This window comes from Apis mellifera, linkage group LG9, assembly GCF_003254395.2.
Source record: "Apis mellifera strain DH4 linkage group LG9, Amel_HAv3.1, whole genome shotgun sequence".
In the NCBI taxonomy this organism is placed as follows: Eukaryota; Metazoa; Arthropoda; class Insecta; order Hymenoptera; family Apidae; genus Apis; species Apis mellifera.
Genome location: NC_037646.1, coordinates 6,186,145 through 6,210,641, shown reverse-complemented (window position 1 = coordinate 6,210,641; position 24,497 = coordinate 6,186,145). Strand labels below are relative to the sequence as shown.

Here is a 24,497-nt window from a genome sequence, read left to right as displayed (position 1 = left end):
TTACAGTTTCTGTGTTTACAGGTGAATGTTACCTGTAATTCATCGAACTACACGACGCTTGTATTATTAATAAACAACAAACCCGTAATCTGCTTCGTTCGTGCGTAACATTTATAACACGGTGTAAAATTAAATATTATAAATCAAACGATGATGGCGTGTTAATCTTCTGGTTTTCGAAATCGATCGAGAAGGAAAAGGATAAGTGGGAAGGAAAAAAAAAAAAGGATTGAGCAAAAGCATATTTTTAATGCAACGAGTTTGCGTTGCGAGTATATTAAAAGAAGAGAAAAAAAAAGATGGAAAAATTGAAAGAAAATATTTTATTAAATGTCGAAGCGATGAGCAAATGGAGGGAAAGTTTGCCGAGGATCTTTGAGAAATTTTAGGTAAATAGGAGGTGAGACGGAGAAACAAGTTGACGAAGCTTTTAAATTGTTGAAGTACCTTCGCGTGCTGGATCCCGCGCCATCTGAAGCTTTTGTACTCTGCCTTTTGAAATCTGATCTTGAGCTACTTTGCCTTTCCCCGTCTTCGATTCCTCCCTGCAAAACAAATAGAAACGCAAATTGCCAGAAGAAAAATATATTCCCTCCTCCTCTATCTTGTCATTACCAAAGACAATTTAAAAAAAAAATCAATAAAATTGAATAGTGAAAATGTAAAAGTAGAATTTTTATTTCCAATCTATCGAATTTTTTCAAATTTTTTTTCCCCGTCTTCGATTCCTCCCTGCAAAACAAATAGAAACGCAAATTGTCAGAAGAAAAATATATTCCCTCCTCCCCTATCTCGTCATTATCAAAGACAATTAAAAAAAAAAAACCAATAAAATTGAATAGTAAAAATGTAAAAGTAGAATTTTTATTTCCAATCTATCGAATTTTTTCAAATTTGATAGATTTCGAATGAGAACAAATTTATAAATTTCGTTCGAATAATAGAAAAATCGGCGAAGATTGAAGAAAATGTATTTCTTCTTCTTCTTCTTCTTCTTATCAGAATAAAACTTTCGTTGAAACAATTTGGAAATTCTCGTGAACATGTAGGAAAATTCACGATCTCGATCATCATTGCTCTTCAAACAAACCGCAATCCGAAATTATAAACTTTCGGGGAACTATACGCGTTTCGATCGTTTCAAACTCGCCACGATCTAAAAAGCTATACTGGTAAAACAGAACAAACTTAGAATCTGCTATCAATTTCCCTATCAATTATAAACACCGTTTCATCAATCGAATCGCTAAACAGAGAATACATTGTATTTATATATACAGTCGGTTACAAAAAGTGTTGTTCTTAACGCCGTCTTGATAAAAAATTCATCCAATTTGAAAATTTTAAATCATCTTGAATGGAGTTTCTCTTTGAAATAATTTCTTTATGACAGTACACGAATGATAATTATAGAAATTTGAAAGTTTATAATAAATCTGTATCTGTAGGCGAATAAAAAGTTTCAGTAAAAATATAAATTTCACGACAATTCTAAGAAATTACGAAAACTTTCATAGCTGACTGTATAGTGATTTCAAAGTTCCATTGAAAATACGATTATTGTGAAATTAGAAGAAACGTTTTAATAATATGAATTGTTAGTCGAATACTTTTGCGATTGATTGTATTCTATCATTCCAAAAACTTCCACTTTTTCGAATATTTAGAATAAAAGAAAATTGTTCACACACAACTATATTTTATTATATTCACTAAGAATACAAGTTTTGATGATTCCATTAAGACTAGTTTTTTCGAACACTTTTTGCGATAGACTGTACATTAATTTCAACATTTAATTCCATTTTTTCGAATATTTCAAATAAAAGAAAATTGTTCACACACAACTATATTATTTTATATTCATTGAGAACACAATTTTTGATAATTCCATTAAGATTAGTTTTTAGTTGAACACTTTTGCGATAGACTATACATTAATTTCAACATTTCCACTTTTTCGAATATTTCGAATAAAAGAAAATTGTTCACGCACAACTATATTATTCTATATTCACTGAGAATTTTTTATGATTCCATAAAGACGAATGGCTAGTCGAACACTTTTGTTACAGACTGTATATTAATTTCAACATTTTCACTTTTTCAAATATTTCAAATAAAAGAAAATTGTTCACACACAACTATATTATTCTATATTCACTGAGAACACAATTTTCGATGATTCCAATAGGATTAATCATTAATAGAATACTTTTGCGACAGACTGTATATTAATTTCAACATTTAATTCCACTTTTTCGAATATTTCGAATAAAAGAAAATTGTCCACACGAAATTCACTGTATTCTTATGTACACTTCCACTGAGAAACACAATTTTCGATGATTCCAATAAGACGAATGGCTAGTCGAACACTTTTGTTACAGACTGTATATTAATTCCAAGAAACGATCAAACAACGTCGCGGTAGATGGAGAGAGAGAGATTGTCTAAAATTGGTATCCCGAGTACACGCGCGTTCGATCGTAATATTTCGAATAGGACGCATCGCGAAATAGATTGACGACGGATTTTCTCTCGTTTTCACACGCCCCCTCATCGCCTCAAGTTATCACACAATCGATCCCGTTGACCGATTTAATTTGCATCCGGCGCAATCCAATCTTTTTCCTCCTACATCGACATTTTCTTTTTCTTTTTCAATTCTTCTCCTTGATAATCACATGATGATGACTATTTTTTTCGCGTACTAATATCTGTGAACGAAAATTGTCACTGTGGCCATCGTTTGGAAATTTGTTGATAATTAGTGCATATTCTACAAGCTTTAGATTTTTATATTTGAATAGATTATGAGTTTTTCTTTTATATATAAATATATATGAACTTATTAATAACTTTCTTCAAGAATACATATCATAGTAGTATAATATTCCCGTAAAATTTGTTTCGTGTATGGATGAATATTGTCTACTCTAATTCTTACTAATTTCCCCAGTATAATTTTCTATTGTATTCGAATAAAGAGCCGAATAATTTAATTTATCTGTGAATATAAATACTTCCTGCTGTAATCTTCCATTATATTTTTATTATTTGCATAATGGTTTCCGTAGATTCGCCTTTATGCATGGATAACCATTATTAAGATTATTAAGTTTCTCCGGATTTGTTTTTATACGTATGTATAAAATTTTTCTTTTCCACGTGTGAATCGGGCATTGAAACAAGTCGGAGTAATATTTTTCCAACTCGTACGAATAACGATCCCTATTGTGACCTTTCGTAGACTAATTTCTATGTACGAACAGTCACTGTAGTAATACTCCTGGCTCCGTTTAATTAGTTCCTGCAAACTTCTCTATGTGCATGAATGTCCATTATAATGATCTCGTGTAAATCTGTCTTTGTTCGAGTAACTGTTGCATTAATCTACTGTGTATCCTATGCTACGAATGGAAATTGCTTTCCATTAGTTAGTCTTCCAGTCCATATTATCTTCCTGCAAATGTTGTAGATTTATCATTGACCAGAAAATGACGGCTGTGGTGACAATTTTGCTTTTCGTTCAAGTACAAATTAAATATTTGTAACAAATTGGATGGATAATAAATGGATTAACAAATGGATCGATTAATTATCTTTCAAAAATCTTATCAAAAAGTTGGTTTGTCAATATTCGTTCAATATTTCACTTTAATTTAATAATTTGATAATTTAAAAATTGGGAGCTTAATAAATTTAAAGCTTTAAAAAAAATTAAATTAAATTAAGCTTAAATTTTAAGCTTTAAAACAATTGTATTGTATGTAATGGTGGTTAACTGTGTCCAATAATGGAAGGGTTAATACGTAATAATTGTTACGATCGGAAGAGCCATTAGCTAATTGTTAAGGTCGATCTAATTAGATCGAATTGAATTTAAGAATGAGTCCGTTTCGAGTTTCCGTTCTTTCTGAACTGGATTAATCGTTTTCTCTTCTTTTCTTTTCCAACTTAAATAAGAGAGAAATCGCGAATTTTTACCATCGCTTTCAAAACGCAAAGTATCGGATGGAACAAAAAGGGGGGAAAAATTGCAAAATTACCATTACCATTATGAAACGGACCGGACCATTATTCCTTTCAACGATCGCCAACATCCTTATACTTTCAAACGTTTCTCATTTCATTTTTCTTTTTATAATATTCCACCTTAAAATAAACACTTCTCGTTACTTCACTTCAATTTCCACTCGTCACTTTCTCCTCACATGAAATATTGCTTGGGAATCCTTAATTTTTCCTCGAACACCAATCCCTCCTATTTTTTTTCTCTTTTCAAATAACAACTTACTCGAAGAATAAATCGCTTGGAAACTTTCCTCGCTTCACTCTTCTTATAAAATCTCCAATTTCCTAATTTTCCAACCTTCAAAATATCACTTGGAAACTTTCGTCTCTTCTTCTTCTTCTTCTTCTTCTTCGCACCAAAAATCTTAACAAAAAAAGTTCTCCGATTCTTCAATCCTCGAGCTACGAAATATTCGATATACGAAAACTTCCAAACTTGGCGATTGTACTTAAAAAAAAAAAAATAAATAAATTTCTCTCCTCTTCGATATTTCTCGATTCTCGAACGACGTCGAGCAAAGGCGAAATATCGAGATCTCAGAAATAGCGCGTTGTTCGATGCTTGACGCGCGAGAACGGAATGAAGGACGGTAAAGAAACGACCCACCTGTATTACTTCCGGCGTGATGGACCTAACAGGCGAGACTGGTCCTCCCTTCTCTAAGGAAGAATAGGGCGCCGTGGGTGTTCCGGCCAATCTCGGGCTTGTAACGTTCTGCCTTCTCTCCTCCCCCTCCCCTCCGTGCTCGTTGTTCTGCAAATTTCACGGGAAAAAAAAAAGGGAGAGACATGAGCGAGACATCGTAATAATCGTGGCTGGTTTTCGAATGAATCAGTGGTGAACGGCCGCTTGTGGGACTCGCTGATTAACTGACACGGGCGAGGATGAAGTGAGAGGCGATTTCCGGATGTGATAATCAGGATATTGATTAGTGGATTGCGTCTCGAGTTTCAAATTGCGTTGTAATGGATAGTGGAAAAGAAAATGGAAAAGATATTACGATGAGGAGAGGATAAGAAGTTGGGAGAAATATTGTGGAAGGGGAGGAAGAAATAGCGAAAATGAGGAGTAAGATAAAGAAAGAGGAAAAGAAGAAATAGAGCGAAGGGAAGAGTAATGGGCGAAAAATTATAGAAAGAAATATGAAGAAAGAAGGAAGAGAGGAAATAAAGATAAGAAAAGAAAAATAATAAAATAAGGAAAAGAGTAGAGATGAAAGAGGAAAACGAAAAGAAGAAAATGGAACGAAACAAAATTAAAATAGAATAGAGTAAGAAAAAGAAAGAGGAAAAGAAGAAATAGAGCGAAGAGAAGAGTAATGGACGAAAAATTATAGAAAGAAATAAAAAAAAAGAAGAAAGAGGGGAAATAAAGATAAGAAAAGAGAGATGATAAAGTGAGGGAAAGAAGAAAACGAAAAGAAGAAAATGGAAATTAGAATAGAATAGGGGAAGAAAGAAGAAAGAGAGAAAATAAGGATGATAAAAAGAAATGGAACGAAATAGGGAGGACGAAAATCGAAGAGCAACGCGATAATAAATTAGAAGAAAAAAGGGGGGAAAAAATGGGGAAAAAGGAAGGGAATGGAATCGATTGGGCGCGAGCTGTTTCAATGGCGGAGCGCAATGTTTCTACGCTGAAATATTCGGCGCGACATCGTCTTGAATTGTTGCCAGACTCGAGGTGATTTAGAGCGCGTGTGTTCGATCACGATCGCCGATAACAGCGAGGCCCACCGCGTTACACCGCTACCCCAGAATTTGATTAATGCGTGTTATTAGATTTCGGCCACGCACGAGACACATTCCACTGACTGGGCTCAAGGATCCACGAAATAACGATTATCTTGATTCACGTGGCTTTCTATGTTTGTTCGTGGCCAATATGTCAATGTGGTTTCAATCATTCGTTCTATCTTTTTGTGTAAAATTTATGGAATCCTGTATTTTTTTTTTTTTTTTTTCATGAATTTAGAATTAGACGAGGGTGTGTGAAAGTTTATCAAGTGTATATGTATTTATGGATTTGTGTTTTTGACCTATCTTTCATGAATTTTTGTGAAAATTGTATTTTCTACTCAACGTAAATAATATTTCAAAGCATCTTGTCTTCTTGGCTGAGCTGTGAATTAATTTCTTTCTTTCGGGGTTAATATAATCCTGTTATGAATTTATGTATGAGTTATCTCAAGTATTCCATCGAGTGTATTCATAATCACAATTTTAAATATTCCATTTAATATCTCCTCTATTTTTTTGGAAATTAATTCATTTCTTCATTCAAATTGATATATTAGATTAATTTCGAATTAATTGTTACAACGAGTTATGCAACGTTATTAACTAATTTTAAATTGCTCAAGTCTATGGATGAGATTCCTTTAGATTTATTATAAGATCCAATATCTTATCTCAAAGTCTTCAAAATTCAGGAAATAAAAGTTACTTGGTCCCAGCTTTTTTGTACATCAGATTTGATCAGTTGATCAAGAATTCACTACAAACTTTTAGGGATTCGTTGTAAATTTATGGGCTCGAGATAGCCCAATATCCTTAGGATGGTCGACTGGTTGGGTCGGCTTTGGCCCCAACTAATCAATGTCTATCCTTCGGTTTGCCAGTGATGGAACATCTACATCCAGAGATGGATCAGATCCGTGTATTTACATATAGGTTGTAGATATATTTATCTATGGATGAATTTATCTACGAATCTATAGCTACGATCAAGAATAAATATTACATGTATATATATATACATATATATAATCATGTGCAGATTCACACTTTGATTTATATGTATATTTATGTATGTAACATTATATTTAAATCGAATATGTGTATGAATCCAATTCTGGATCTGTAGATTCACATCTGTGATGTATTTATTCGTAAAACTGAATTTGTTTGAAGAAAATCGAAGGTTTTGTCGAATAAATTCTACTTAATAATATTCGAATAATTTAAGATCCGATATATATTGAATTTTCAGAGAATTAATATTTTAACTTTTACAATAGAAATCAAAGACAAGCTCGTATATAATTTATAAGCAAAATATAATACCCGTCAACAACAAAATGGTTGTTAAAATGGTTTATAAATGTATTAATTTCATTATATATATTAGCAGAGCACATGATATACATAATGTATTGTCACAGTATTGATACGACGTCCCTAATGAATCAGCGATAATATCGATGCAATGGCAATAATGTCAATAATGTCGATACGTTGAAGGGAATCAATGTTCCGTGTATTGCTCGATAGTGATGATAACGTCGATTCGACTCGATGAATTGAGATTTAGAATTAAAGGAAAGGTGATTGCGAGATATCGCCGTGTTCTATTCTTAAAATTATCGATCGATAACATTGGAAAAACCGGAAGATTTTGTTTGACAGAGGTTAGACCAGAATATATAAACGAATCGTCGAATTAAATAAAATGAACGACTTTCATCAATTATCAAATATCACACGCAATTTATTCAGAAATTAAAGATTTTCCTTTTCCACGAAATTTCAATCGAAATGTAAATTGAACGAATTATTTCTAAATTAATAATGGATAGCAAAAATCATTTTCTCAGATTTCAAATCCACAATTTACTTATTGAGAAACGATTTTAATACTCACTCACTATATATATGTATATAGTATATATATATATTATATTTACACTCATTGTTTCTATATTCTATTACTTTAAATCCACCATAAAAACGTTAATATACACTTTTTCCCTCTAAAATTCTAAACGTTCTTCACATTTCATACTAAAAAAGAAATAAATATCTATCTCCCAAAACTAAAATATATCTGACACAATTCTCCCCCAAAAAGATTCGAAAGAATAAAATCCAAAGTAAAAAAAAAAATAAATAATCCCCTGAAGGATACCTAATTGCACGTAACTCTAAAAAAAAAGAAGCTCGACGAAACGGATAAAAAGAAAAAAAAGGAAGGGAAAAAAAGATCCCTGAGCGAAAACTCTCGAGCTCTCGTATCCATCGAATCTACCCATCCTCGAAAAAGGGGGTCAGTAGTAACAACAACCACCGGGGGAGGGGGGGAGTCACGTGTGCGTGTATTCGTTGAACGTACACCGAACGAGACGCGTTTGCGTCCGAAGAGGCGGTGCATCGCGACGCTCTGCTCGTCGTTCCGAGAAGGCAACGTCTACCAGCCGGTTTCGTGCATGGAACTGCCTCGCGTCGATATATCGTGGCACGGAGCGAGAGGGGACGGTTGGACCAGAGGGGGTTGCTGCCGCGGATGGGAAGGGGTGGCTACGGTCCATGGTGTGCACAGATGATGGACGGTTCGTTGCGACCATGTAATCCGCATCCTTTCCTCGCGCACCTACTATATACCTTCGCTCATTGGCCCAATCATCCAACCCTTCCCTCTTTTTTTTTTTTTTCAACCTTTGTTACGAACGTTCTCTTTCCATCCTTTTCTATCCTTCTCTCATTTTTTTGGTCTTTCCATAATTAGTTCGTTCTTGCCTTCTGGATCTGTTCATACGAGTCTCTGGGAGAATTTTGTCGAGTTTCAAATTTTCGTTTCAAGCGCGGTTTTTATTTTATATTACTCTTCTTTTGATTGCAGTTTGCGTAGGCGTTCCGAGTTTTCGAGTATTGGGCGTGCTTTTGGATTTTGGGAGAGATGTGGTAGTTTGTTTTTATTCTAATTAAAAAAAAAAGAAAGGAATAGGCTCGATGAAGAGGCGAATTAAATTATATATATATAAAGGAGATGTCTTCTCGAATGAATTCTCGGATTTTTCTTCTATAAAAAAAAAAAAAAAGAAGAAGAAATCATTTTTCTTGGAAATTTCGTCGAAACAAAAGCGTTTTCTTTCGATCCCCCGGCTACACCAGCCTATCTTCGATATCGTCCGCTCTGATTTGCATGATTCTCGTTCTGTTCCCGCCTTTCGCACCGTTTCACCCTCCTCCTGTCATCCCCTCGTCAGTTGGTTTATTGGAAAGTTCGACCTCGATGCACCGTACACGTACAAGGGATGCCCTATAATGGCCTCTGCCTACACTCTCTTCCTCTTTCGATATTTTTCTCTTTTCCCTTTTTTTTTTTCGCTTTTTTGTCCTCTGCACCCTCTTTCCGTCTCGCTCGACCCTCCACGTCTGTCCGTTTCCCTGTTTCTCTCTCTCTCTCTCTCTCTCTCTCTCTCTCTCTCTCTCTCTCTCTCTCTCTCTCTCTCTCTCTCTCGCTCTTTCTAGGCTGGATAGTTCTATATGTCGTTCAGGAGGTTTAATTTCATACCGGTTCACAAGTGAACCTCTGTGAACCATGTGAATCGAAACACTCGGCTACCATGTTGATGGATTGATAGGTATTGGAGAATTTTGTACAGTGGCTATAAAAAGTATCGTACTTAAAGTTTTAGGCGCGATTATTTAAAATTTTGATACGAATGAGTAATGAGTTTCGATGATGAAAGATATTTCATTAGACAAAGATATGGGTAAATTTTAATAACCACTGTATTTTGTAAAATTGTTTAATAATTTAGTGATCTTCGTTTCGTTATGTTTTCTTATACTTTTTGTTTAGATTCAAATATTCATTTTAGGATTTAAATATTTTATGCTTCGATATTAAAAGATTCTATGTTCCTCAAACTTCAATTTCTCGTGTAATTTAAATATTCTTTACATGTAAAATATTTTGTATTAAATTTCGTAAATTCCATCTTGTGCGATTTGAATATTCTACAATTTAAATTTTTCACAATTTAAATATCCTAAAATCGGTATAATTCACGATTTAAATATTCTATAATTTATAAATTTACTTCATAACTTTTTATATTTGAATTAATTTTTTTTTTTAATTTAGAAAAGATTAATCAAAAATTAAATTCTTCGAATCAAAATCTCTAGAACTTACTTTTAGATCTTCGAAAAATAAAACTTTTCGATAATTCTTGTAGCCAACGAGTAAGATTCTTTTATCATTGGAAGATAATAGATCTTTAGATACAAAAGAATCAAGGATGTTTCAAATTTATCTGGCATTTCGAAACGCGTGTTTAGAATGCTATTCGACGAAAATATGACTGTTCTTCTGTTTTCTACACAACATGATTCTAAAGTAAAAATAGCAAATTGTATATGTTTCTCACAATTACAATTTTCTTCGGCATGTGGAATATTTTCTTTCTTAATTCAATTCGTTCCAAGTTCTAATTTTTAAATTTTTCTATTTACTAATTAACATATTAATGAAATAATTGTGAAAATTCAAAAATTACGTTTATATTTATCACGAGTTGTTATTAATTAGATTATAAAAATTGTATGCAACAAAAATCTGTAAAGGAAAGATTAAATCTAAGATTGAATCTAGACAAAAAGAAAAATCAATAATATCAAACTATTAAATTAAAAAAATCAAAATTCTACGTTTCGTGTTTTACAATTCTATTAAAAATTAATTTAAAAAATCAATAGCTTCTTTTTTTTTTTTATATCATTTAAAGATTTGATAAAAAAATTGTGATTATCTAAGCAAGTCGTAAAAATAAAATGACAGAGACAATGATAACTTTTAAGACTCGTAAAGTGTAAAAAAAAAATTAATTTTTTCTATCCTCCATTGATTATATTATCCATGCCATGAGTTATTTCTCCTCTATAAAATTCAGATAAATGCACTAAATTCAAAATGATTGGATAATTAGAGATTATCTAAAAAATAATTATTAAAAAAATAGGCGTAGCATAACAACCTTTGAATCAAATTTCATCCATCCTATATTTTTTATTTTTATATTTTATCGATTTTTATTTTACAATAATGAAAGAATGCAATTTATAAATTGAGAATTGCAATTGGTACGTTTATTGGAAAATGAAGAAATTGCAAGAGTTTCTTCTCTTTAGAGATTTAATGATATTATTAAAATTGTTAAATCTTTTTTTTTTTTTCAAAAGCCAAAGAAATAAAATTATCCGTTATAGTTTCGAGTAATAAACACTTTTTTTTTTTCTTACGCAAAGTAAAATATTTTTATAACGAATTAAACGTTTTCGTTGTCGAGAGAACAAAGAATATAATCGTTATTTTTTTTTTTTTCCACACACGTATTAGTGTACGTACACGTTCGTCCCAATATTCGTAACAAGAGGAATTAAAAGAGAATCGTTCATTTTACGTGTATCGAAGCAATCCGGCAGATTACATGCGAAAACATGGCGGAAAATTTGATCGTTCTTTCTGCAAATTTTTGCGATTCCCTCCTGCCAAAAGTGTTCGAATTTGCAACTATTGGTGAACAATGAGCATACAAACGACCTAGTTTTTCAAGCAATAAATTTCTATTCATTGAATTTATAAATGCAAGGATGAAATATACGCGATTATAAAAAAAAAAATCGACATTTAAATTTTAGATATTTTCGACCGAAACATTATTAAAATTTCAATCCTTTCACAGTTAAAAAAAAAATACTCGAACGTTTCAAGTTGATACTAAAAAAAAAAAATCAAATCAAATTTTAACTCGAGTACTTTTTAATTGAAATTCAAAAAAAAAAAAAAGAAAGAAAATTACAAGCATCTCTGAAGATTATATTTAAATTAATTTGAATCGCGCATATTTCTTTCGCAAAGAAAACTAAAGTTTAAATTTTAATCTACGATTCCGCGATAGCAAGAAAGAAAGAGAGAAAGAAAGAAAGAAAAGAGAAAATCGAGCACGCGGTCGCAATTTCCGTGGGCATTTGCATACACGTGCCGGAATAGGGCGAAGAGGCGTCGCTACAAAGTGTACAACACCGTGGATGCAATTTTATTTTTCTTTTACGAGGGCCCGCTTGGCAAACGTCATCGAACGTTCTCGAAACACGGTGCTCGAAACACGGAAAGCAAACGAGAGCTACTTTCGAAAACGGGTAACAAGCGCGGTGGAGTGGTTATTAATTAAATAAAAGATGTGTGTAGAATGGAAGCATCGATGGAGCAGAAGAATCGATAAATTAGCGGCGGAAGTACAGAGGAAATTGTAGAATTGAAAGGAGGCTATTGTATCGGGAGGAGATAAAAATAAAGTGGGTTCTGTCTGCCATTTTTTTTTTTTTTTTAATGAGAACCTTTTGTACGAAGTCATCGAATAATCCAACGTGATAGGTATTTATCGTTTGTCTTTTCAAGTTTCTCTCGAAATTGTGAAAAAGTTAAATTAAAATATTATAATCAGATCAATCCGTGCAATTATTAATAAAATTATTGAAATTAAACTCCATTAAAAATTAGAAAACGTTTAAAAATATAACTTAGAAAGATAGTAATTTTTTAGTGAAATGAAAGATCATTGGAAGCGTGAGATCTTCTCCTTTGAAATGCTTTTTGATTTATCCCGATTTTTGATTTCTGGGATATCATCGCGTAAAGAAAGAGTAATGTTTTAAACTTTTAATCGTTTATTTATCTTTTCATCCCCATAGCTTATTCACTGATCAATATCTCAAACTCCAGACAAACGATAGACGCGGTTTCCAAGAAAAATGTAAGTTCATTCATGATCCCCTGCACTGTGTTATCAAGCGTTTTTGCGTTTTTATATCTCGATAATCGGGATGAAAGAAGAAACCACTTTAAAATACCATAGTTTCCTCTATTTTCTGAATGACAAGTTTTTAATTTTTCACTATTTCAAAAGAAAAAGATTTTATTCGTGACTCTGCACAAATGATCTTTATTACGATACAGGAATATAATTTAACATATATTTCAACTAATAATAAATAAATATCAATATTTTAAAAATGTAAATGCTATAAATATTCGAAAGGGGGAAGAAAAAAAATTCGTCGAAAAATTAATGGACAATTCAGAACAGACAGAACCTTTCGTACCAATAAAAAATGACAAGAAGTACTATTACAACAACAACAACAACAACGATAACATTGCAAAATGCGAAAAAAAATTTTTTAAATACTCGAGCAACTACGCATACAACATGTATATATGTACAAACGTGAAGGAGAGATTTCAAATGACTAAGTTAATCGATGACAATGGATTTGGATGGGGAGGGGAAGGGTTGTAACATCGATATTTTCCTGGTCGTGGGGAGGTCTCACCAGGTGCACCAGAGACTGGACGAGAAGGCAGACAGGATTTCCGGCGGCTTGGATGACCTCAACCGCCCGCTCATGCGTGCTGTGTCGCAGGTCCACGCCATCGACCTCGATTATTCGATCCCCGATCTGAAAGTAAACGAGGAAAAAGGGGGCAGGGCCGTTTATTAAATCCATCTTTTGTCTTTTTTTTTTTTTTTTTTTTTGATTTATGCAATCTCGTTTTTGCAATCGTGAAAGGTAATTCAAACAAATCAGTATGATATTTCATTCTCGACTCTGCAATGGATTTCTTCATGATGAAAGTATTAGTAATAATGGTTAATTGTAAAAATTGTTAATTGTCACTTCTTTCTCTTCTTTTTGTTATATAAAAATATGAATACTAAGAGAATTGTCTCTTTTGCAATTGATTCTCTTGAGAGATAATTATATATCGGTATAACTTTTCATTTTCTATTATATATACAATAATGTATAATAAATGTAAAATATATAAATTTCTTTCTGGTGATGAAAGTATTAGTAATAATGGTAAAATTTGAATTTCGAATTGTCACTTCTTTCTCTTCTTTTTGTTACATAAAAATATGAATACTAAGACAATTGTCTCTTTTGCAATTGATTCTCCTGAAGGATAATTATATATAACTTTTCATTTTTATATACTCTCTACAATATATATAATAACATATAATGAATATAAAATATATAATGTGTAAATTTCTTAGTAATGAAAGTATTAGTAATAATGATAAAATTTGAATTTCGAATTAATTGTCTTTTCTTCTTTTTGTTACATAAAAATATGAATATTACTATAACTTTTCATTTTCGACTGTAGTACATATAATAATATATAATGAATATAAATAATATATAATATATAAATTTCTTGATGATGAAAGTATTAGTAACAATGGTACAATTTCAATTAATCATAATTTCTCTTTCTTCTTTTTGCGCAATTGTTATTTATAAAAAAATATCGAATAATATGAAGAGAGATATAATTGATATTTTGTATAAGACAGCGAGGAACGAAGGATTTATTGCTCGACCAGTTTCAGTTTTCATTATTAGGTTAATCGAGAAAGTTTTGTTGGCGCGTGACGAGAATTGGTAACAAAAATTCATTCGGTCCGATATTCTTTCTACTTTCCGTTTTCGACTATTGCTAGAATCAATTATCATCAACTTTGTAAATATTTTCCAAAAATGTACGATCGAATTACGAAGAGAGAAAAAAAAAGAGAAAAATTCTTCGCGATCTCCGTCATCTCGATGGATGACAATAACGATACGTGTCAAGGTCGCCACTTCATCAAGGTATCCACGAAATTTCAAGTTCAATGTTCTCGATTCGAACGGAATACAAAACGATTTCCTCGTTTTCTCGCTCGTCGATACACGTGTGTTAGAACGGATAGAAATTCATGTCGCATACGTTACCTTCAGCTCGCCGGTCCTTCCGGCTGGACTGTTCGGCAACACATTCTTTATGAATATCCCGGATATGTTCTGTGACTTGCTGGAGCTGCCATTGTGCAGATCGACCTAGAACGAAGAATTTTGAGAGCGGAAATATTGAATCGATGATTTCAAAACCCTGTAATTATTATTATTCTCTCTATTCTTTTACTTTGAATCTTGTAATTACAGTCTTTTTAATTCAATTTTCTCACGTCTTTTAATAACAATGTTGTGTGTTTTTTCCTTTTTAATTCGTATAAATAATGGGAATAACGGCTAGAAAGAGTTGAAAGTTACGTCACAGTAGGACAGGTGTTCGTTACGAAGGAAAGATTATACTTGATGCAATCTTCCTCGAAGACACGGCCTTGAAACATCTCGGCCTTCCTCGTGGTGAGCAGCAAGCCTGCACTTTGTCACATGCACGCACGTGGGGGATCTCGAATAAAATCGACTTCTCTCTCGATTCCTTCTCTAAAATTATCGAATAGATCGTAATCCTGTGATATCTTCTGTTTCGTGCATCTTCTTCCGTTTCGTGTTTACGTAATTCGTTACATAATTCACGAGAAGCGTAAACTTTCATAAATTACGAGGGAGAAAGAGAGAGAGAGAGAGAATCGAACATTTATCAAATCCTCCTGGCTCGTTGCAAATAAATCCAGCGAAGAATTCTCGGTTTATTAGAAATTTGGACATTGCTCGAACGTTGAACTTTGGGGATCAAATAAATCTTTAAATAAAATTCGAAATAAGAGTCGCAAATAAAGAGTCGGCTCGTAAATACTTTTTATCGAAGGAGACAAATTTAAAAATGAATGGCGGAATTAAATAAATTTGTTTTTCCAAAGAGAGGTCCAACAAATTTATCTGTTGGAAAGGGAAACCTCGTTTGCTCTTCCTACTTCTTTCTCTTCTTTCGTTAAATCTATATAATTCCCTCTACGTTGACTACAAGTCCCAAGAGAACTTTTAAGAAGATTACTAGACTGTTACCATTTTCCTTGTTATCACTGGAATACCATCGGGACGCGTCCAGACAACCTTAATTTCCCTCGAAAAAATCCAATTTACCGAATGTGAAGAACGATAAATATTAGTTTTTAAAAAAATTATCATCGTCGATCCAAAGATCTCGAAATTGCCCTCCACGTTGCCTTAAAATCGATTCTGTGACGTAAACCGAATATTCGGAATAATTGAAATAATTGAAAGTGAGTAATTTCGATCGAAAGCGGTATCTTCGAAGCTTCTGCTCACGATACGCTAATGGACAACGTATCAACGTGCACAGAAGCGTAGAAGCTCGTGGAAGCTCGATTGAAATTATCAATGCCGGCGACATGGTACCATTAGCACGACACGGCCAATTAATAAAGGCGAAAGAATTACGCTCGTTACGTTCGTAACGCAATATTCACGCCGTAAGCAAAGAAAAACACGCGATACGAAACGAGAGAAGAAAAATTACGTACACGTACGTAAAATTAAAGAAGAAATAAAATGTTATAATATATATCGTTAATATAAATTTCCATCTCTCGCAACCTCGTCGTCAATTAACCTACTTCCAAGCTTCTGTTCCAACGAGAAGACGAGAGGAAAAGGAAAAGAAGAAGAAGAAAAAATATATATATACAGAGGAGGGGAAAAAATAGGAGGAAGATGAATCATATTCACGGTCACGAGAATCCATTCACCAAACACACGCTTCTTCCATCCTATCCCCACACACGTATACACACATTCATCTGAGAAGACAGAGAGACTATTTATTTTTAACCAACGGAACGTATCCACGCACCTTTCCGCCGACGATGCTCAGCCCAAGACTAGTTTTCGGCTCCCTGTAGATCTCCACCAATCTCTCGGGGCCCCAATGCTTCGACCAGCTCACGTTTCCGTCGTGATCCCTGTGCGTGACCGTCATGTCTATCCTCTCGTCAACGAACACCAGCGTAGGAAGCTCGCAAACCGAGCCGCAGCTCGACGACCCGGAACTACCTCCTCCCCTCTTCCTCCCCTTGAAACCCTCTTCTACACCGTCCAACGATTTGCCGTCTAGAAGCTCGTCATCGCTGCACTGGATGGCCTTCGACTCCTGATAAGTTTGAACCTCGGCCTCCTTGCGGATCTTCGCCTCTTTTCGATTCAACGACGATTGGCCACCGTTCACCGATCTCGAGACACCGACCACGGGTATTGGAATGTCACCGGGAAGGCACTGGACGCTCTTCGACTCCTTCCTCTCCGACCTGGACGGGCTGTCGTATTCAGATTCCTGCGGCACCCTCGACAAATCGCCCAACTCGTCCAGGCAACACTGCACGCTCTTGCTCTCCCCCTGGGTCTGGGTCTCGACCTCTCGCCTCGGGCTCTGATGATATCTCCTCGCAACCCGGGACGGGCTTTCACCAGTGGGGATCTCCTCCTCGCGCGTAGGACTGCCCGTCTGCTCCGGGCTGCACTGGGTGCTCTTTGTCTCCTGCTCGGTCTGGGTCTGGGCGTCCTGCCTCTCCTTGGGCGAGTACTGGGTCCCTTTGAAGCTGCGCTCGGATCCCTCGTTTCTGTCCAAGTGTTGGCTGCCTGGCCAACTGTCGGGTGCCGATCTCAGGAGACTTTCCAACGAGGCGGAGAGCAACAGATGACTCTCCGACTGACTCTCGAGCGTCTGGCTCTGATACTCCAACGAGTGTTCCTTGCTGATCAAACTGTTGTCCTCCTCCTGAGGCTTGAAGGTGACCGTTTCCTCGACCAGCTGACGCCTCTGCTCCCGGCTGGATCTCGATTCATAATCCCTCGATTCTAAACGGGTCCTGTCTCGCCCTCCCTCCTCGTCGCGTTCCTCCCGCCTTCTTGTCGATGTTTGAAGAATCGTCGGCCTCCTCGACGACGATGGAACCTCCTCGACTGGTGGTTGTTGTTGTTGTTGTTGGTCAGGCTCCCTTCGGGGCAAACAGGAAGTGAGAGAAGAAAAGAAAGAAGATAATAAGGAGGAGGAGGAGGAGCAGGAGGGTAGGCTTGCCGCTAACGAAGCGGATGGTTTTATCCGCTTTGAGCGGCTCGGGCTTCTTCTCTTATTCGCGGTTGAAGAACCCGGAGGAATTTTGCGGAACGCTCGGGTCTTCGGTGGTGACCCATTAATGGATTGAACGATGATTTGTACGATTGGTCAAGTGAGATTGGATCACCTGATGATCGAAGTAATTTTCTTTTTTTTTTTAATTTAATTGAATTAATCGGATGACGAAGGGGGATGAAGGAGGGTGAAAGTTGGCCCAATTATCGAGTCGAGTGAATTTTGATAATGCAGAGAGAAGGTGATTATATTTGGAATGGAGAGAGATTAGTATTTTTGAAGGATTTGAGGAGGAAATAACGAGATATTGGCGTATCATGGAGATTGAACGAAAAAATTTTGAATTTAATGAAAGAAATATATACTGTTCGTCGATTAATTAGAATTAATCGATGGAAATAATAATAATAAATGATGAAGAAGTATAAAAACTAGAGAAACTACAAAATAAAGTTCTCGATGAAATTATTGAAGCAATTATATTAATTTCGTACGACAAGCGTTCGCAATTATTTCCTGAAACGACGTAACAATGTCGCGTGAAATTATATCCCAACGCGATATGTTTTGTACATAGGAAACGTGTGCAAATGAATAAAAAGAGCGTCCAAAGAGAAGTTCTCGTTATTAACGAAATTTATGGATTGATAAAAATACAGTTCTATATCCAGGGGGGGAAGGGGAAGTTGTACGCTCGAAGTTAAATTAAAAAGTTTCGTTGGTCATTCGTTTTTTTCCATCCTGTCCATGAATAAATAAACTGCAAACAGTATATTTTTTTACGAGTCGTCAAACGTTTTTCAAACGTTTCTCTCAGAGAGAGAGAGAGATCTTATCCTCAATGATAATAAATAACATCTTGATCGTCGATCGAAGCGTGAATTTCGTTTCGCTTCAAATCTTCGAATATTTTTCGTAAATTTAAAAAAAACTTTCAAGTTTTTAGTATCATCGTTCGATATCGAGAGATTTTTAACTAATTTAGAAAAAAAAAACTTACTTTCTCTTCCTATCTTCCTTCTTTTCCAAATTATTACAAAGGGGGCAGAAAAATTTTCCCCTAACATTTAAAACTGGAAGGGTTCAAGAAACATCTCGCCGCCGCCTCATTAAATATACCAGAACCTCCGTAGCCCCTGGCGTGTCGTAAATTCGCGACAAAAGAGCCCGTGACCGGTCGTATAATTCCTCGTTACGACTCCGTCTTGCTACGACTTCGAACACCCGATTCACACGAACAAGAACCCGGCTTTATATTCCTCGCGAATGTATATCGGTCACGTTTGTACCCGTGTGTATATAATTCTTATATAATAGCGTCTCAATGCGGTGGACGTGTTCTAACAATAACATTAGGTCGTCGTATGAGTTCCTTCCTGTGTCGATTTCGGTGTACAGGAAGTTCGAGAAGTCGATAAAACGCTTAACCGATGAGATTCTCGAGATTACAATTACAACGGGCAGAGATTTTTCCATCAAGCAAAAGTTTTCGTCATTACGGCGAAAAATATATCGGGCAATCGCATATACTCGGTAGTGTTGGGTATGAGCGTCTAGCGAATCGTTCGAACAACGAACAAACGTGTCGCGGAAGCAAACGTGTCGAATAATTTATCAGGGAAAAGTTACGTTGATGTATACCTTATTCGACGAACAACATGTATAAATTATTCAGTTTTGATACATGTTGCCTCGATTTGTTTGAGTCCAGTATTTTACTGGCGGCAGATACCCAACACTGATGAAACTGCGATGCAACGCTCTTCAGCTATTTTTCGTTAATAAAATTCGTGAAATGAAAATTTTTGCGAAGGGAAAAGGAAATCACCAGTTAAATCTCAACTTTTGAGACATCTTGTACATCTTGTGGAAGATGTAAAAAGTTTCGAGGAGGGAAAAGTTCCGTCTTGGACAATGCGACAGATGATAAACGAGCTAAAAAAAGAAGTTGATGGTTGGGTGCATGCACGTGGTCTTGATAGTTTCGTATGAAAAATCGACACATAGTTTAGATTATGTCGCTATTATCGTCAGCAATGTGCTTATGTTTATGTTGGGGAAGAGGAAATGTTCTTCTTTTTTTTTTTTTTTACTTCCATTTTTATGAGATGAGATATATATACGGTAGAATTGAGTGACATTTGGTGTATGGAAATGGTTCTTTTGCGTGTAATCAATAAACTTTATAGGTGTATGTATCCTTTTGAATATGTATCTTTCAAATTTTACTGGAGGTATTAAAAATTGAATAATGGAAAAGTAACTGTCATTGGATATTGTATATTTGATTTTTTATGTTGTTATTATATATATATATATATGTATATGTTTTTCGAAAAATCTCCTTGAGTTTGAATATATTGGAATTAGCTTGTTTAGATCTCGTATTTTATGCTTGAGTTTTATGATACAAGTGCTTTATTTATAGCATAGAATCGTAAAATTTTGTCGAATAAATTTTAGACATGATAAAACATTTTTTCCCTAATCATTAAATTCTTTTTCAAGTAGATTACTTCAATTTTAAATCAAACATACTACTATATCAATTTTTACTTTTTCACAAATCATCTAACAAAATAAATATTATAAATATATTGTAAAAATTGCGTACAAATTTTGATTATGATTATTATATACATGGATAATTCAGTGAATTTAAACGGAAGAAAAAAAGATTCATCATCATGTAGATGAATTGAAAGCAAAGTTCAAATTTCACGATTATGGATTTATCGATGATGTTTAGTCATATTGTGAAAATAGGTCACGATCGATTTTTAATACCAAGAAAAATTGCATCACCCACGTTTATTTTTATATCGTTATATTTTGATTTCTCTTAAAATTGATTCCCATTCCAAAAATAGAAATAATTACAAGTACAAACAATTCAATTTACAATCAAAATAATTAGAAAATTTAAAGAAACAAGATATAAAGAAAAAGATGGATTGATATATATAAATAAAATATGGATGACAATAAAAAAATTAATTATATCATAGAATATTATGATTAAAAAAGGATTAGAATATTGTAAATATTGAAGGATTAATTTATAAATCGATTCCAAGAAAAGTTTCGATTTAAAAGTTCTTCCAAATTTACTTTCGTGTTTATTTGAAATGAAGGTTAATTAAATTTAGAACCAACCCTCAGATATATATATATAATACCAGTCAATTTATCAACAACCCCTTTGATAAATACCCTAAATCGTATCACCCCCTCTATTATATACCTTTCGCGTGTTTCACCCTGGAAACTAATCACGTCGCAAAAATCAACCAACTCTCCTTTGTCCCACCCCTTTCGAAACAATTTAAAATTTCCCTTCACGTGTACGTGATTTGAATATAAAACCAAAAGTAAACTTAAACACGGAAGAAGCTAAATGAATACTTACAAAGGTATTCTCGTGGCTTTCCTATTATCCAATCATTATTCCAGTTAATAACAGATTCTTTATGCTAGATTGTTTTTTGAATAAAAATTCATAATTATTCGAATAATTTTTAACGATCTAATTGAGAAAATTAAAAAAAATAAAAATATTTGTTAAATTTTCTACAATCTTTGCTAATTATTTAAAATTTTATAAAAGTAGAATTAATAGTGATGTGAATATCTATTGAACAGAGAATTTTTTACAATGAAGAATAATTTAAGGTAATTTGAATTAATGCTTGAGAAAATAATAAAAATATTTAAATCTTGAGAATTTAAAATCCTTTTTATATAATAAATAAATTTTACACTCTTGTTAGATGAAAACAATAATTTCTAAATAGAGAGTAAATACAAAGTATTTATACATTTCAAACATTAATAATTTGAAAACATTTAAATGTTTCGAAACTTTCATATTCTTAGAAATCACCACTTTGCGAATTTCTTAGAAAAACGATTCCAGCAATCAGTTCCACTCTTATCGTCGATTTATTATTCTTAAAATATTCCAAATGAATCCTTAAGAATAAATCGAAAAGAAGGAAAATAAGAAAATTCACAGAGCAGTATCGAGCACTTGAATTTATCATAATTACCTTATTCTCCGTTGTAGGAAATTCTCTCTTGATAAACGTTCACTTTACTATTAATTTCCACTTCTATAAGCTGACAATTAATTGGAAATATTTCAAAAGATCATTTGAATTTACGGAATTGTTTAAAATTTATAAAAAAATACCGAATCATTCCTCCAAAAGAATTAATTCTTCTTACACTTCGTAAACAAAAACAACAATTACGAAGTAACAAAAAAACAAAAATAATACCTAAAATCTCTCCAATCTAAAAAAAAAAAAACAAATTAATCTTTCTTACAAACAACTAACAAAAACCGAAGCATCGAATTAAATCAATTTTTCAAACATTGAAATTTAACAAAACACAAATGTAAATCTAAAACAAACCTCTTCGAAACAAAACAAAAATCTTTCTTTCCTCAACGCGCATTTTTCAAACCCGCACCATCTCTTCAAAAAATAAAAGCCAAAGAAACGAATTTAAAAAGCAATTTTACAAAAGAAAGAAGAAGAAGAAATCTACCTTTCACGTTCCTCCACGAAGCCAAGGTGTCCACTGTCGCGTCCCGCTGCGTCACTGCAAACTGGCTTACACTGATCTAATAAACAACACGCTCCTCTCCGTGTGTCGAAAACGTGGCGTCGCACACGCGCGCGCCTCTCCCTCAAACGCCCTCATACACAATCCTCGTACACAATCTCCCGTAGAGACAGACACGCGAACGCGTTGTTACACGTGCACAAACTTCACCAGGCTGCCTCCTCCTCCTCCTCCTCCTTCTATCTCCGCCGCCGTTATCCGCCACCGGGAGTGGAGCGTTAACGCGGAGCGATGCCGAGGCGGCCAGAATCGTGACTAATCGCGAGCAACCACCTCCAGGAGCGTTCTCCTGCGAGTGCATGCACACGCAGGCTCGTTACTCTCGCTTCTGGATGTGCGTGCGTGTGTGTGTGTGCGTGAGAGCGCGGCGAGGCTTTGCAACCGCGTGGGAGGAAGTGAGGAGCAGCTTCGGGTTGCCGCAGAGCTTCCTCCGTCTCTTTTTCCTTCTCCCCTGTCTCTTTCCGTCTCTTTTCGTTTCAACGAGAGATGAAGGGTGTACACACAGGGTGGTTTTTTTGGAGGTTTGGGGTTTCTTTTTTTTTGAACTTGTTGTTTGGAGAATATTGGAATGTTGTTGTCGTTTGTGTGAATGTTTGAGAGTGTTTTTTTTGGGGGTTAGGAGGAGAGAGATGAGGTAAATTGTGTAATTTGAGGGTTTTGGTTGGTTCTTGGAAATAATATTTTAATAGAAATATTTAGGATGAAGTTTGTAGGAAAGTTTTTTTTTCTTCCCTTCACTTGATAAATAAGTGAACGTTTCAGAGACAGTAAGGAGGATATCGGATCGAAAAATCAATAGGCGACAATAGGGGAAGAATGAAAAGGAATTCGTTCCCAATTGATATGATAATGTCTAAACGATAAAAGCACATTTATACGTCGATCGTTGAATAAATACATTTTTTGGCGGATTGAATGGTTGACGAGAGAGGGGACGAATTGAAAAGAATTTAGATATTTCAATCAGAAAAACCTCGAATAAAAATCTCGTTACAAAGAGAATCTTAAATCAAAGGCTCAATCTGGGAATCTGTTTTAATTGCGTACAAATCATTCCGATTTGTTGACTTAATTATTTCTGTCGTTTAAAAGAAAGATGATTAAAAAAAATATATTTTACCTTTTTTTTTGTTTAACAAAAATGCTAGAGAATAATAATAGCAATGATGGACAAATCTTGTATAGCGTTGAATAATATATAAATTTCTCTTTTTGAAACTAAAATGGAATTCTTGTATAATATTTATACGTGCCATGCCGCATAGATTTTTCACGAACGATGAAAATCTGAGATAAAATCCTCGTAAAAGAAAGATAATACTTTTCGACACGCTTCGACCAACGAATTACGTATAAAAATAAATCATATATATCGAAAATTTAATTTTTATAAACTTTCTAATTTTTCATACATTATTGAACTAATTTTAATTTTCTTGCAAAAATTTTAAACTAAATAATTTATTTCTTTCGTTGTGTAATTCGTCGAACGATTTAATAATAAATTCACCCATTATATAGATTGACCCATTATTATATAGATGAATATCTATAGTGTTATCTGATTTCAAACTTTCCGAATAATCCTAAGTATTAAAAGATACTACAGAACTCGAGAAGATACTAATAACAGATAATGCCTTCTTTTTTCAAGGCAAGCAGAATTCGTACAATATTAATACCGAGCTATCAGTGATCCACGATAAGAATCCAAGGTAAAATATTCATAGACCAAAAAAAAAAAAAAAAAAAGATATTCCTCGACCTGTTTTCTCAAGAAGATTCTCGTAAAACTGGAATAAAATAGAATTTATATACACGTATTGGTATTCTTCCATAACAAATATTTTATTCCACGTTTCTGAATCTCTCTTCGAATTCTTTCAATATTCAAATACCGCTAAAACGAAATGAATAATAATAACAATAATAATTATAAAAGCAAATAGACGATACAATTTTGATTATTATATCCAAGACACCCTATATAGATTACAAATTTTCAAAATTTCTGTTTATTTATTCGTCATCTTAAACGAACTTTAAAATTAAAGAATTAAAAAACAAAAAAAAAAAGACAATATGTCTTCCACCAGATATTCCTTTTGATAAAATCAAG

General features: G+C 34.0%; 1 protein-coding gene across 1 annotated transcript in view; it reads right to left on the bottom strand.

Annotated features, from left to right (window-relative positions):
* LOC409020 (inaD-like protein) overlaps positions 1-24,497 on the bottom strand; it is a 119,029-nt gene that overhangs the window by 10,812 nt on the left and 83,720 nt on the right. Inside the window, exons 20-24 of the mRNA XM_026442738.1 lie at positions 16,472-17,612; positions 14,647-14,751; positions 13,198-13,323; positions 4,685-4,831; positions 448-545 (exon numbers count right to left, since the gene is read on the bottom strand). Coding sequence (XP_026298523.1) covers positions 448-545; positions 4,685-4,831; positions 13,198-13,323; positions 14,647-14,751; positions 16,472-17,612 — 1,617 coding nt within the window. The remainder of the gene's footprint in view (positions 1-447; positions 546-4,684; positions 4,832-13,197; positions 13,324-14,646; positions 14,752-16,471; positions 17,613-24,497) is intronic.